A 16,165-nucleotide genomic window follows, 5' to 3' on the forward strand; every position below is an offset into this window, starting at 1 on the left:
AAGCTTAAAATTCCTTAAAGAAGCCAAGGCTTGACTTACCAGGGATTTTAAGAACATTCCCATTTTGCTCCTCTCCGTCCTTTGAGGTAAAACTTGTATTTAGTGGGACATGTAGACTTAAGGTGGTCAAAGTCTTTCACAGGCGACACGAAAAGGCCTAATTCATTTTACGGTCAGTCTGAGCTCTTGTGTCAAATAACATATTCTTTTTTTTTGCGATGGTGGAAGTGGTGAAGTAGTTTGTTTTGATGTCTTTTATGGAGGTTTCTGTCCTTTATTTTTAGGGTCTTTTGTACAAATTAAACATGTTTTGGAAGCGAATGCACTTAGATAAAATAATTTCGATAATAATGCTCACTTTTATAGTGACATTTTACATCGTTAATTACTCAACCGCGATTTAAAGATCTAATATCATGATTACAACCATATCTGAGAGATACATGCATGCCATTTAATTTAGAACTAGCAACAAGACAAAGGCCGATTTAAATCCATCCAGGAGGGCCAGTGTATGGCCTTCACTCTTTATCTGTCTGTAAATTAGTCCAAAGTCTAACTATATGGCATCTACAAACTAACTGTGCGAACCACAGAGTATGGAGATCTTAACATACTAATCGCTACATCTGGCAAACAAAACACTCAGATAAAGAGGCAAATAAATATTTGGCCAATATTTTTTGTGTACTTTTTCATTTTCACTGTATTTGGATTACATCACTAAAATATGCCTCATGTACTGTAATGGCTTTAATAAGAGGGTTAAAGAGAATATAGAAGGAAATGTACACTTTATAAATTAAAAATATTAAAAACGTGCAATAATAATGTGCAATAAGAACGTTGCAATTGATTGAACAAAAGTAGCCATAACATAGGCCTATAAATAAAATAAAATAAATAAATAAATAAAAATTGAACCGAGAAAGTAATTTAGAAAACATTATCCAACTAACAAATTGTTTTCTTTGTTTTGCATATTTGTTTGTTTAGCACTAATGAACACAAACTGGTGTTAGAACAGGTACTAGTATTTAGGCTACCAGACACTTGTTTATCAAATGCTTAATAACGAGTGACAGGTGCTGTTTGAACACTAAAACGAAATGTAATGTGATGTATTGGAATAGTCTTGAAATCTATTACGTTGGAATGCATAAGGGGAACCTATTTTTATTAATAAAGATGACAACAAAAGCCACATAATGTCGATTTTTTCATGAAAACGCTTTCCAGTTAAAGTTAGGCAAATATATACGAACACACTGGCACTCTCTCTCATTCACAAAGTGCACGAGAGTGATAATCTCGCTGGTAAATCATAAATGCCAATAAAGCCCCTCTTTCAATATGACATCAGCGCCGGACAAGAGTTGCAGGAAAACAGATCTGCTGATGAATTGCCAGGGCTAGTGGGAAAATGAGAGGAGTGAAGCATGAACAGGGCGTTTGGCGTTGATTTATCGCATAAGAACCTCGGTCATTTCCATATGTTAAAATGTGCCCAAGGGGCAAGTCAGTCAATTTCCTTGAGCCACTATCCGTGGAAGGCAAGCACATGACCAAAATAAATTCAGCTGTCTTGCTTTTTTCCTTCTTCTGACCCATGGACCAATATTCATTTTTATTAGTCTTAAATAGTGAAACCCTACTATTAACTTGATTTTCGCATTTTAATAAAATGATCTACCAGCAACAATCATGGTATTTTGTAGATTTTGTAGATGTAGTTTGGTAATCTGGATTTTGTGTCATCCACAGGGCCTCGCGCATTGAGCTGAAACGTTATTTTAAGCATGAATATGTCATCGCACTTTCCTCTCAATCTCATTTTGTATATGTTGTTCTGTCACTCTCTCACACAAAAGCACTTTTTCTGTACGAGCGAGCGCGCCTGTCCGTGCATCGGAGAGATGGATATTGCAATGCATTTAACGTCTGGCTGATTTATGATGGGATCAGTCGCATTGTCATTTACATATTGAGATTCTGTTTGTACGCGGCGCTTTGTTGCTGCCTGATAGCTTCCATTCCTGAACGAGGTGTAGACGCTCCGTTTGCGCTGATCAATGTCCGCCTGGAGCAGGAACAGGCTTTCAGAAAAGTAAAAATGTGGAAAAAAAAGGCGGTCCATCAGCCAATGGCCAGAGTGGGCAGGTGCCGTGGTTAGTGTTACATCCCCAAATTTCGCCAGCACCGAAAGCTACTATACAGAAAGATCGTTCAGTCAAAAGCAAACACTATTTCCACACGTTGCATTCTAACCTCACTAATATTTGCTATTCACGCGTAAGGAAATATTCATTTTGAATATTATTGCATGCAGATTCAAAGTTTTCACAATGTAATCACGGTTTCCGACTACAGCTAACCTCACTACTTTTTTTAAACGTTATTATTATTATTATTTTCCACATGCACTTGGAAATATTTCGAGCAAGGTTAAACAATGCAATATTTCTGTGGTATGCATGAACTGCAGAGCACATTCCCTCTCGAGAGGTCCTAAAGGAATCCGTGGTGTATTTCTGTCAATCACTGTAATTATTTTATCTGTCAATTATAATATTCAAATAATCATATAGCTAACCCAAGAACCCTGCATGTTTCTTTGAATATTTTCTTTGCTTTAAGCACCTTATGTATGTGTGTGTGTGTATATATATATATATACATATATATATATTAAAGAATGACATAATTTATGCGCTGCACTCTTAAAAGTGCTTTAAATATATCTAGCTCCCTTTGTGCATGCTGGAGAACAGTGCGCTGCATTGAAACGAAAGCAAAGGCTGTATATACAAAATTCAGATCGATACGGTGCTTTTAATCTTATGCACTTGTTGAGAACAATGACCTGAAAAGCATCGGCACTGTCAGTGTGGTACAGTCGAGCGAATCCATTGGCATTCCCAGATAGCCCTCGCTCAGAGTTGACCTTTTTACCCAGCGCAAACCTGACTCAACTTTCGCGTAAAGATGTGACACCTCGCGCCGAGGAAAAAAAAAAAAACCCACACACGCACCAGCACAGCGATCAGTCTTGGTCCAGAAACAAAGATGTCAGTGTATAAGCCTGCAAAGCAGTTTCACTCACTCGCTCGCTCGCTCACGGGTCACGTATTATCTCCAGCATTCGACTTCAATTCCGATCGGTTCCCTATTGAATTGTGCCTTTTCCCCGCAGACTGTCACTTGTTCACGCAGCCTCTGCTTTGAGTCTCTGGAGCAGTCGCTATAGTCTAGTCGTACTTCTACTAGTTCGCAGGGATGTCTCTCTCTTCCTCCCACCTCGTGCATTGAACTAGCTTGTCATCGCGTTCGGTTATACGCTTCACGTCTCTTTAATTTCGAATGCATCGGCGCTGTTTACAGCATCTTTATATTTCTAAATCCAAGCGGCGGTTTACTGACACCCCCCTCCTCCCCCCAGTCGCCATTCTCTATAATCTGAACACATCTGAAAGTTATTACCCCGGCCCCTTTTCTTTCTAGTGGGCTGCTCCCACAATCTATTCGTCAGTGTGTTGTTATATTTTTACAATTACACTCTTGTAGTATTTAAGTCCCACCTACATCGTTTGCAAAACGCGCGAGCGAGTATCCTACCCTGCTCTATGTGATGTCCCTTAAGTTTCTGTCTGTTCTGGAGGAATGTGGCAGCGCACGCGGCGGTTGAACCCACATGCCCCGGCTCGGAACCTGTCTGTCCTGTTCATGCAACCCGACCGTGTGTCTCGCCGAGAAGCAGCTTGCGCGCTACCTCTGACTGACTGTTTGACCAGGAGTTGAGTGACTGTGTTTGCAACACCATCAGTGTCCACTACGAAACCTTATATGCGAGGTTCCTCTCCCCCTCTCTTTGTATATATAGCATGTCCGGCCCCCTTGAATCTCCTGTCCATTGGCTTTTCGTGCACTGTTTTCCTGCGTCCACCCCCAGCGCGCGCACACACACACACACGCCGCAGCGCACATTGCTTTCATTAAACATATCTCCCCCCCTCTCTCTCTTTCTGTGTGTGCGTGTCTCTCGCTCTCTCTCTCTCGCCTCTCCTCTTGTCCGGCCCCTGATCTTTCTGTCCATTGGCTTCTTCGGGTCTATTTTTCATGTCCAGCCCCTAATGAGTGTCCATTGGTTTTGTTATTTCCACTCCCTCCTCCCACTCCACGGCTTTGCCCTGCCCATGTTCTGTATGTCTGTGTCCATCCATCTCCTGACGTTCAAGTTCGCAGGGACGTCACGTCCGCACTTGAACTTGCAGCTCAGGGGGGCTTTTGCCATTTTTTCATCTCTCTCTCTCTTTTAAAAAAAGCCATGACGGCTATCCCACAATCCATCTTTCCTTCGCCATCTTTGTATTATTTCTAATTTATTTTGGATGTCAAAGGCATTGATGAAGATATTTTCTCTGGAGTCTCCCTTCTAACCCGGCTCTCCCGATGTGAACCGAGCTGAAAGCCACCACCAACCACCATGTCTCGCCGCAAGCAAGGCAAACCCCAGCACTTAAGCAAACGGGATTTTTCGCGTAAGTAAAGACAAATATATGCTGTGCTCGTTCGCTTTACCTGATTTTGGCTCCGTTCTAGTGTTGAGTTGCTGGAGAGCAGCGTAATTCTCAGTGAAGACACACTGGACATTGGGACAGCGCAGATCAAGTGGACTTTAGTGAAGAGAACGTTCCCATCTCTGAAATGCCTTTACGCGCACCTTCGTCCGCCGAAATGCCACAAAAGTTTGCTTTCCATCGCTGTACTTGGAGAAGTTCATGCCGGCTCTGTGTTTAGGCGCATATTTCTTGGCTCTCGTGCCCTAGTCGCCTTGACCACTTAAGAGCAAGCGCTCACATATACCGGACTGTGGTGGGTATTTGCACGCGTGCTTTCGCTCGCTTATTTACGCTCACATCTCGTGGAATGTCCCGTAACGCTGTCTGTCTGTGATTCTGGGCAGGATTTCCCCCCTCTCGCACTATTTTTGGAAGATTTTCAAAGAGTGGAAGTGAATTTTGATTGGGAAAAATCTCGTGTCAGACTGTTTACAAGCGCCGCGTGCGCGTATAACCCACTGCCAGCAAATAGAGCACGATAGTCCACTGTGTGAAGCTAACATTGCAGAGCAAGGGATTTGCACATAAAATTGATTTGAATTTTATACTTAAGCTTTTCTGACATTTGAAGCAAACACGATTCTAATAGACTCGTATGGGCTTTCGCTTAAAAGCAATAGGAGACGATTTAACGCTACGCTCTTTGCGTTTTGTGTGCATTTGTACAAGGATAAATTCGATTTCACTTAGGCCTGATTTTTGTCTTAAATGTCGGTGACAAAGGTAAGACGAAACCTAAATGTAATGCAGCTATTTAGATACAAGTGTATCAAGAAAACCAGTCAGTTTTGCTCTTTTTGTATGCACACATTCATAACCTACTACTAGGCTACTGTTCTCCTAATCATCATTCGAATTTTTATTATTATTATTTATTCTAAACATGCATTGAAGGACTGTGGTAGGCTGCAGTTTTGTAAATAATGTCTGCTTCGTATTTTATGGACCTGAAATGTTGCCAGGAGCATGAAGAAACGTAAACATTTTGGCTCTCGTCTTTTTCTGTTAGATTTTACCTTTTGATATCTCAAACGTAAAGCTACAAAAGCATTAGTTGGCGTTTTATTAGATAAACATGTTTGACACAAATCCCCAGTTGTTGTAACACTGTAAAGTATCTTGTAACAGTATTGGGTTTCCACACACAGGATCTGGGATCTCAGCGCGGGTTACTCCGTGTGTTCGCTGCTGTTCGTGTCAGAAATCCACCGCTAGGGGGCAGACGACGATCATAAACTAGACTCTAACCCGATCAGTTTCACCGCTATCTTTATCTATATTTGACCATATGTTAGCAAGAGCGAAACGTATTGTATATAGACTTGTGACAGTTTTTTTTTTTTTTTTTTTACCCCGTCCTGACCTGGCATGAAAAGTATATTTTTTATATCTTGTATTCTGTAATAGATCAAGTAAACTAGCAAAGGATGTTCAGGCAAATATACCAATTGTAGTTTATCTTGATAGACTTTGTCAACTAATTCATAATTAAATAGAAAGCAGTTATTTTTTAAAGTGAAAGAGACATTCTAAAGAAGAAGCTTTTATTTAATTACTTTATTGAAAACCAGTGTTCACGTTCATAGGCGACACACAGATACTTTTCTGAGTAGAGCTATTTAAAAATATTATCATCTTTTTTTTGGTAATAAGCTGCTTTTGTTTTTAAACACTTGAATTGATTTTAAATCTCTGAAAATATTATAAAAAATTATCTAGACCGTCGAATATTCTTTTGCAACATATTTATATAATTTGTTTATTTATACATGGTCAGTGTGTAAAGTTTCTGTAATATAATTCAGAAAATATGCATTTGTGCGGATATCTAAAGATTGCAGCTGCGATAGTAAAATAAGTACATAATTGTTAAAGCTAACAGTAATGTTGAATATAAGCTGTCATTTTATTATAACGTATTTTATTGCAGCTGAAATATATATGTTACCAATTTTATATGTTCTAGCTCGGTTTCATTATTAAATCATGACTGAAGTTTTGCATATATCGATTATCTCTGTGTTTTATCACAATCACACCTAGTTGGAAGTTCTACAGCTGTTATCATTACGAATTCATTACGAATCAATATCACTATGAATCACTCTGTATCTATGAATCAGATCTAAAATACTTTGAGTTCACTTCAAATCGGGTAGGCTTTCTATTATTTATTAACATGGCGAGCATTTAATCTCGAAAAAATAACAACAAAAACTACGTAATAGCGAAAAGAAGTACTACATAGAAGGGAAATTTATGACACGTTATTGTTCTTCATGTGCAAATGTGTCGTATATTTTCCTCATAAGCACGTCTGGGAGATACTCCACATCTGCCCCTCAATATCTGACCCAGACTGGGCTGAAGTAAATTTAACCGCCCTGCACATGATCCTTTTTTTTTTTTTTTTTTTTTTTTTTTTTTTTTTATCAAAATCTGTACCAATCATCACAGACTACAATTAAAATCTATTTTTTGATTCTCTGTGGCTTTAGGTTCATTAAAGCATGAAATTGGCAGCTTATAAAGAAGGTCAAGATTCTTAACCATTAGGAAGCTAGTGTAACCTATGTGCAAAAGATTTCACTAAACAGCCATTATAAAAAATACCTGCATATGTGTGTGTGTGTGTGTATATCCTACAGCTAACTTTATGGTGAGGGGCAAAAAAGCTAATAGTCCCTATTGTGTGAAGCATTTATTGCTGAAGCTGTGACTTGTGTTGGGTTTTCCAGATATCTACACGTGCTGTCCATGCAGTCATTTTATGATCCAGATGTGTGTATGGTTGAGTGCAACAAAGAGTCAGGCTGAAATTAATTTACCTCAGTTTTGGACACAGATGTTAATGCACCAAAGCAAATATAACAACAATTTTGTTACCTTTACTCTTATATCATAATAAATTATATGTTAATAAGATGTCAAGCCCTTGCTATTAGTTATGTGAATATTATGTTTTTAGGCTTGTTCACTGAAGTTCAACTGACAGTGACTAATAGATTTTTTAAATGTTTATTATTATTATTATTAGTTATAACTGGTAAGGTAATTATTGATCTCAAATTAAAAAGATAAACGTGAAACTAAAACTAAATTAAAAACTAATTTAAAGTGGTGGATTAACATAAAATGTTTGTTCTTGTTGTTTTATCCTGTTATGTTCTCTCTCATCTTGACTGCGTTCATTACAACACCCAGTCTCTAATATTCCCTCTGCTTTTCATTCCCTCTGTGTCGCATATGGATTCTTCCTGCGTGCAGCCGAGCCCCCTGTCTGCCGTGGTCTCGGAGGAGAGGAAGGAACAGCGCGGGCTGGTACAGGTAGCTCCAGAGGGAGACCAGGACCTGCTCACCTGTGGCCAGTGTCAGATGAACTTCCCTTTGGGAGACATCCTTATTTTCATTGAGCACAAAAGGAAGCAGTGCAATGGCACTTTGTGCATGGACAAAGCAGTGGATAAGCCCCCATCACCCTTGAATGGTGAGCTGAGGAGAGCCTCCAACCCCGTGGAGGTGGGTGTCCAGGTCACGCCGGAGGATGATGACTGCTTATCAACGTCTTCTCGAGGAATCTGTCCGAAACAGGAAAACATTACAGGTAACTTTATCTCATGTGATTTTTCTTTTAAAAATAGAAGGGCTGTGCGTGTATTTGTGTGAGGAACATTTGTGGTGGAGCCGAGTTGTTGTGTGGGCAACATATCGTAGACACATGTCCTTTCTCGGTGGGTCGCTTCGTTCGCAGCTCTGGAGATGTATCAGAGTGCTGAATATTTAAAAGCTGTGGGGCAGGAAGGGGAAAGGGGGTATATTCAATCAAACCTCAAAGTGAGAAGCCATTACGAAGACCAAAAGAGGAACTGGCATTACTTCATAGAGTACAAAGATTAAAAAACAAAAAAGCATTTAAAATCAGATTTATTATCTCAAGATCATCGCTGCTTGGAATCAAGGATGTCTTTCAGATTCTGTGGGATTTGGATAATTAAGCTCAGATTCGAACCGTAGATCACTTGCATGCTTCAGTTTAGCACATTTGCCCTTTGTGTTTCAAATCCTTTACTTGTCGTTCACTCTTCATGGTAATCAGATGAGACCCAAAGTGGCAGACTGTGACTTAAAAGTTGTAGATTTGTTGAAGTAGAGTGCAAAGGGTGTGTTCTTTACGGCATGGTGGACTGCTCATCCCTACTGGGAGAAAAAAAGGGGGGATGGGGGGATTTTGGCACTGGAGGGGTGGTTCGAGGAGTCCTTGCTGTGACAGGAGAGGCCATCCCTCTTGGTGTGTGTCCACAGGCTCATGGGAAATGCCTCTCTGTGCTGCACAGCCTCTCTCATGTGGTCTCGACAGATGTATCTTGATTTCGTTGTGGGTACTTCCATAGCCACATCTTATCCGTATAAATGCATGCCTGCACATTTTCACTTTCTGTCAAAAAAAGAAAGGAAATGGAAGGCCGTTCAGTTATTTTGGTTTGTCAGGAAACAATAACACAACGCTAATTATTTGTTTTAGTTTTGTGGATGTGCATTTTAATTAGCATTTGACTTTATGCACTATATAAAACACGGAAAATACAGTCATAAAAAAGATAGTCCCTAATTTCCACTGTGAACAACTTAAAATTAAAGACAACCCTGGAATCTTAGAGTAGCGTAAATCTAATCTTGCTTAAGCTGAACATTAAGTGAAATGAACTGCTTTTAGTTGTCAGTGTGTTATTATGTGTCCATGAGTGTCTTGTGCTGGTGGGGTTATTTAGAGTGGCTGTTTTTTTGAATATAGAAAATGTGAGAGTGAGACTTTCCAGTCTGTTTTTCAGGCCTGGCTTTACATTTGGCAATTCTCTGGTCTGCCTCAAAGATCAGGTTCCAGGAAGCGTCTGGGTCCGGTTAGCCCCATCAGCAGTCATTTGGACTTGACCCTTTGCTTTGGGCTAATTATCGTCTGCTGAGTTCAAGTATCAAGTTGTTTTCCAACAGTTCCCTCTTGCATAGTTTGAGATACAGAAAATAAGCCTCCTAGATTGTGTGTATATATATGTTTACAATAATCTGCTGTGGAACACACTTTTGTGCTATAGTACATTTAAATTTGATCAGATATGGAGGCTGAATGGGGTCATTTGTGTCTGCCTGCCCTCTTTGTTTTAAGCATGTTGATGCAGTTTCAGCACAAATTATACAACCTTTATGCGAGCTGGCTATCGAGTACGTCTCTAGTTTCTGTCAGCCGTTAAACTGGGTTATTAAACTCATTTACATCATAATGTATCAGGGTTCAGCTGATAGCGTTGGGTCACTGGTATTATGTATGCTTGTTATTATTATTATTTTTTTTAAACAATTTTGTGGGAAGGTCCATAACAGCTTCTCAGCATGTTACTGAATCTGCTGCATGGCAGGTCAGACAGGGAAGAGATATTAATTAGTCATATTATAGACGATTTCAGACATAACATATCCAAGGTTAGTTATGACTGCAGCTTACAGTGAATGTATAAACCATAATAATTTGAGAGAGAGAGAGTGAGAGAGAGAGAGAGAGAGAGAGAGAGTGAGTGTGTGTGTGTGTGTGTGTGTGTGTGTGTGTACCTGGGTTAGAGAGGTGGTCTAGATAGAACATCTCAAAACTGCAAGGTTGAAGGAAAGGTGATAGTTCAATGCTTTTAAGATATAGTTTTTTCACTTGTAATTTTTTTTATCATTTATGTGTCTGTTTCATATATATATATATATGTGTGTGTGATACAGACATATAAATGATAAAAACGTAAAAATGTGTGTGTGTGTGTGTGTGTGTATATATATATATATATATATAACATTTTTATTCTGTTTTCTACATTTCTTTCTATTTATTAATTTTGTAAATATTATTTTATTATTAAATTTTGTTTTTTATTTTGTATTCATTGTTTATATTTTAGATTTTTATTTTATCAATGAATTGTTATTATTTATTTAATCTGTTTTTAAGATAATTAGTTAGTTCAGACAACCAGATAAGGAAATTGGTATGTGTGATATAACAACTCGATTTCCATATAGAGCTGCTCAGTGTGAGAAAAGGCAATAACTGCCACAGAGGAATGGATTTGCTGTGTGAGCACAGAAAAGTGGCAATACACACGTGTGTGTGACTGTGTGTTACCCCAAACAGCACAATGTATCCTTGTGAGGGGGCCTTACTAGACAGGACTGAGACACTCTCCTCTCCCATGCAGTGATTTGATATAGTCATATTTATTTTTTAATTCCTAAAGGAGATTTTGAATCCTCTCATTTCTTTAAAATGGCAAAAAAATTAGACAGGTTGACACAAAAGTGTCTTGTTGAATTAATGTTGTTCCCAGAGCTTTGAATACACTCTGTTGATATAATCAGCTTCATGTCCTTTGCTGCACAATATAAGATGTCTGATGAAATGTAAAAATTATGCAGTGTAACATCCTATGATCTTCTGTTTCGCAATGCGTTGTCCAAAAACATGTCGGTGGAACAGATTGAATTCGCTTTGGCTCGCGATATGAGGCCATTTGGAGCTCTGAACTTTTTTTTTTTTTTTTATCAAGCGCTTTTCAAGACTCTGTCTTTCGCTATGGCAGCCCTTCAATTATGACTGCTCTCCAATAAATTGGCAGATTAGATCGGACTAACACTGAACGGACCTCAATACAGATAATTGTTTTTTAAATGGCCTTTGCTGGGTGGGTTTTTAATGCCTCTAACTCTCCTGCTCGCTCACTCACTCGCCCATTTTGTCACTCTCTCCCTCTCTGTTATGCATATGGCTGTAGCAGTCAATGTAAATCAGGGGCATCCAATTAATATTGAATCAATTACACTGTGTGTGATTGTCAGGCATGTGAGCCGCCTGCAATTTTCTGTGCCAAAATGTGACCTAAATGAGTGGCTTAACAAAGACCCCAGCAATTTAAGCTTTTTTTCCTTATTGTTTTTTTCTTCCTCCTTTTTTAAATCACATATTATCTGCAGCTTGACGATCTGTCATGATCATAATTATCATCAAAGTGCCTTTTTGGAGTTCAGCTGCAAGGGAGCGAGTGTGCTGACACTGATCGTTTTTTATGAGGACTTGTAAGGAGCAGCGTTAACTGACGTTCGGTCATCAGTGAGAACCGAGGCAGCCACGACAGTTGTTTTTATTTTCCAATATGCCCTGTGCAGCATGGGAGTGTGTGTGTTTCTGACAGACGTAATAGACTTTCTTTAGAGGCACGTGTGGAAATATGCATGTATACAGAGGCTGCTCAGTGTCACAAGATAATTTTATTTGTGCAGGTGTGTGTAGCTGCCACGGCTTAATATGGGGCGACACCTAAACCTTGCATGTAATTTTTTTTTTTCACAATCAAGAAAATTAATAATCAGGAAGCGACAAAGAGACATGTCTTACCCGAGCGGCGATGGTGCCCTGAAAGCGGCTCTTTATGAATATGCATTCGAACTGGGGGGGGAGGCATTCGCCTCTAATTTTCCAAATCTTTTTATTTCCTTTCACCAGCAAGATTTCTTCATACACAAGACCCGTTGTCCCTTTCAAAGAACACTGTGCTGTTGGAAGCTCATGTGTGTTTGTGTCTAGTCCCTGCATATGTGTACCATCTCCTGTCTGATCTTGGAAAAAATAGCATTACCGAATGTGTGTGCGAAAGGTGTGCAGTGCTTTTCCAGAGGGAAGAGGTGTAATAATAGCACAGAATGATGTTTAATTCTCTTGGAGCTGTTTTTCTGCATGTGGTGATGTGTCTCTCAGCATCCCTCGCAGAAACATTGTGATATTCTGCATCCTCGGGCTTGATTTGCATGATACAGTCGGCTCGGTGCTGTGGGGGTGGACGGCTTCCTTTCATTCGCCATTCTCATCTAATGGGCTACAGCACACATTTTTTGTTGGGTTGGGAATTTTGTGTTGCATGGGGAAAAAACGAGAATCCATTTTTGTTGTTGTTGTTTATGCAAGACTTATTTGTATTCAGTTGAAATTGAGAGATATTATATGAAAATTGTATATTTGAAGGCTTTATACCTTAAAAATCACATTGTTTTTACCTGTTTTTTTGCACCAAAGCCGGCGTGCAAGGAAACAAAGGTATTTAGCAGCCAGACGGGCACTGCCTGGCACAGTGCCACCCGCTCCGTCTCAGTTCTCCCACCCCCGCACCCCTTCATACGCTCTTAGCACCCAATGATGCTCTCACCCCCCCGATCCCTCCCTCCTGCAGACAATGGCATCGCCTCCTCCATCACAAGAGGAGAAATACCCAGCTCTCTCCTTTCTGTCTGTCCTCATCTCCATAATGCCACCTGATCACGCCGTCTTTCCGGGACTACCTCGAGTGATCGCTTTGTCTTTCCGGCGGATGTTAGATGAAAAATAAAAGCTATGCAAAAATGCTCCGTATCTGTTGTTGTTCGCAGGTACGTGCTGGTGTAGAGTTCGATTTTAGGTCTGTGAGAAGTGTGATTATGCCTTTCCGGAGAGATTTTGTGATCGTTTTACTGATATTCAAGCTCCCATCTTGTCTGATCTCCTCGTGTTTTTTTTTTTTTTTTGTACCAACATGTGTGCGTGTTTTTTATGTGGGTGGACGCGCACAGACCCACTGGGTCCTGTCATATTGCAGCTCTCAAATTGTGTCAGATGTTTTCGAGGAAGGTGTCCATAAAAATGTTTATGTACTACAAAGCATATTTATAAATCTCAGCGGATTACAGACAGCTTCTATAAACACAGATAGGAATGGTGTGGAATTGCTAGGCCATGTGTGTGTGTGACTGTGAGAGGCCTGTGGTTTTCTGCAGCCGGTATATGTGTGTGTGTATGTGTGTGTGTGTGTGGAGTTGGCACTAGTACTGCAGGACATCCCTCAGCGGCCAATGCCAAAGAGAAATTGGCACGGAGCAGGGCTGGAGGCATCGGGTGGGCTTCAGGAGGGTATCCTCCACTACTCTGTTTACCTTTTGCATACATACACACTGCCAGACACATGTAATAGCCTCGTCACTGCTCCAGAGCTAGGCCAGTTCATTTTTTTCCTCTTCTGTCTTCTTTCTTTTTATTCTATCTCTCCTGGTATCACAAGGCGGACACAACTCCACTACGAGGTCACCTTGACCAGCTATGCCCCCGCGCCAGCCGGGTTGCTCAATACGATCAATTCATCTGGGCTCTAATGGTTACAGATGGCAGGACTTTGAGTCTCTACAGACACCTTCAGCGCTTGGTGTATTTTTTTCTCTCTTCTCCCTTCCTCTCTGTTTTGTCGCTCCTTCTATCATTCTGTCTCTGCTAATCTCTTAAGGGCGTCTGCTTCCCACCTGTAGAGAAGAAAAATCACAAATGAGATCGCTTTAATATGTCAATAGTTGCTCCAAATGACACAGAGATGATTTTTTTTTCTTTTTCTCCTCAGAAATACCTTGGAAGAGATCTCAGACTGTTTCAGATTTGACAAGATATCAAAGTTTGTAATCAAATGCATTATTAGTATGAACTCAAACATTTCAAATTCTTTGAGAATTGAATTATCTGAGATATAGTTTTAATTTGATTTTAATTTATTTAACTTGATATTTTGTGTTGGTATATAAACAATTATCTAATATGTGTCTATTTTTATTATACTCCTAAAGAATATTGTGAGAAATAATTCAGAAAATGTTAACTTTAACTAACCTTTTCTCCTAAAATTACTTTTTTGTTCCATTTTAAAGTTTTTAAAAGTCAACTGAGCTACAAAATAGCTCAGTTTGTGTTGTATTCCTATGTTTTTCAGATTTTCATCTCAGAAAATTTCTTTAGGAATCTCATAGTTTCTAAATACTGCTAAGATTTGCCAAGATATCAGAGTCTGCAACCAAATGAGATCTCAATATGAATTCAATCATTTATCAAATTCTTCCAAAATTTCATTTTCTTGTTTATATGTAAACAGTCATCTCATTTGTGTCTATTAGTATTTCTCCTAGAGCATTTTCTCCTATAGCAAAACAAAGAATTTTGGAAATTACTCCTAAAGCAAAACATTTGGGGAGAAGTCAACTTTTTTTCAGATGTTTCTCCTAAAATTCTTTTATACTCTTTAATTTGTTACTTGAAAATTAAAAGTGAAAGAGCATGAGGTTTTTGCTACAATCTTGTGCTTTTTCTCAAATTATTCTACTCAGAAAAAGACTGTAGGAATCTCAAAGCTTTTTTAGAACAGATCTTCAATGTATCAAACTGTGCTCATTGTTGCCAATATAAAAAGTTTACAATCAAATGAGATCTTAAAATAAACTCACATTTCTTATCAAATTCTTCCAGAACTGAATTATCTATATTCATCTGAATTTAACTAATTTATAGTTTTACATATAAAATTTTTTTGTCAAGAAAATCCTAAAGAATTTTAAACAAAATATCTGATAAAAGCTCAACTTTTTCTTAGAAGTTTCTCTTAAAATTCTTCCCCCCTCTTTTAATGTTGTGAATTAAAACTCAAAGTCACCTGACCTATAAAATAGCAATCTCTGAGCAATGCAATTTTCCTCAAGGAAGTGCCCTCAGATTTCTCACACAGGTGAAGACAGGATGTTAGATACTACCTTTCTGATCCAGTTCTGTTAAAAACAACAACACAGTGTTAAGCAGGACAGGCTGTCTCTTGCAGGCTGGTGGATCCCTGTCAAAATCTTTCACTTAGACTTTTACTTGAAGCCACTCCACACCCCTCACCCATGTGAGGTTCTCAAGAGCGTGCGTGCCACAACTGCTGCTGTCCGTATCTCCCTCTCTGTGTTTGTGTGTGATTTGGGTGGTTGACTGCTCTGCTCATGTTGGTATTGGGTGCCTGCCTAGTTTTAGTGGGTTGTAGTGTTTGTGTATGTGTGTGTGTGTCCACGTATTTTCATCTGTGTGTGTATGTGTGGTTTTAGGCTCTGCAGCGCAGACTGTATGCAAACACTTTGCGTGACGAAGGCTCAGATATTTCACAGATTAATGATTAATTATAGTTTAATTTTAAATTTTTGCATATTTCTGTCAGATAGACAGTATATGTTAAATTTAGAAAATGAAACATTAGTTTGCATTAGATACATTTATAATGTTGGTTATGTTTATATGATTATTCTTATTGTGTTTGATATTGGTCTGGTGGGTGTTCAGATATTCAGTACAATAAGCTCACTGTAGCTTGTGTGTTGTGTATGCACATACTGTATATCCGTATGAATGCTCAGAAATGTCCTGTTCTGTCAGTTCCAGTGGTGACTGGGCTCTGAATCTCTTCTTTACTGTGCTGGAGAACTGTGTGGGTCACAACCCCTCACCTAGAGCAGGACGGCCTGTCATACTCTTTTCCCCTCCTGCCCGCCAATAAGTTAATTGCTTTATTTTAGATTTGAGTGGGATGAAGCCATCCAGAGCCCAGCTGCAGCACACACAGGCTCAACCTACCTGTGACCACAGAAGCTCTAATATTTGATCAGTGTACAGTTAGACATAGATATCAACCTTTAATTTATTGATA

General features: G+C 39.3%; 1 protein-coding gene across 2 annotated transcripts in view; it reads left to right on the forward strand.

Annotated features, from left to right (window-relative positions):
• Nucleotides 1-4,103: 4,103 nt before the first annotated feature.
• Nucleotides 4,104-16,165, forward strand: part of LOC109078940 (B-cell lymphoma/leukemia 11A-like) — a 57,958-nt gene continuing 45,896 nt past the window's right edge. The window contains exons 1-2 of one of the 2 annotated variants that reach the window (XM_042768953.1): nt 4,104-5,342; nt 7,887-8,223. In XM_042768953.1, coding sequence (XP_042624887.1) covers nt 5,328-5,342; nt 7,887-8,223 — 352 coding nt within the window. In that variant the 5' untranslated portion in view covers nt 4,104-5,327. The remainder of the gene's footprint in view (nt 5,343-7,886; nt 8,224-16,165) is intronic. The other variant, XM_042768954.1, reaches the window with a different exon arrangement.

This window comes from Cyprinus carpio, chromosome A13 (genome assembly GCF_018340385.1).
Source record: "Cyprinus carpio isolate SPL01 chromosome A13, ASM1834038v1, whole genome shotgun sequence".
NCBI lineage: Eukaryota > Metazoa > Chordata > Actinopteri > Cypriniformes > Cyprinidae > Cyprinus > Cyprinus carpio.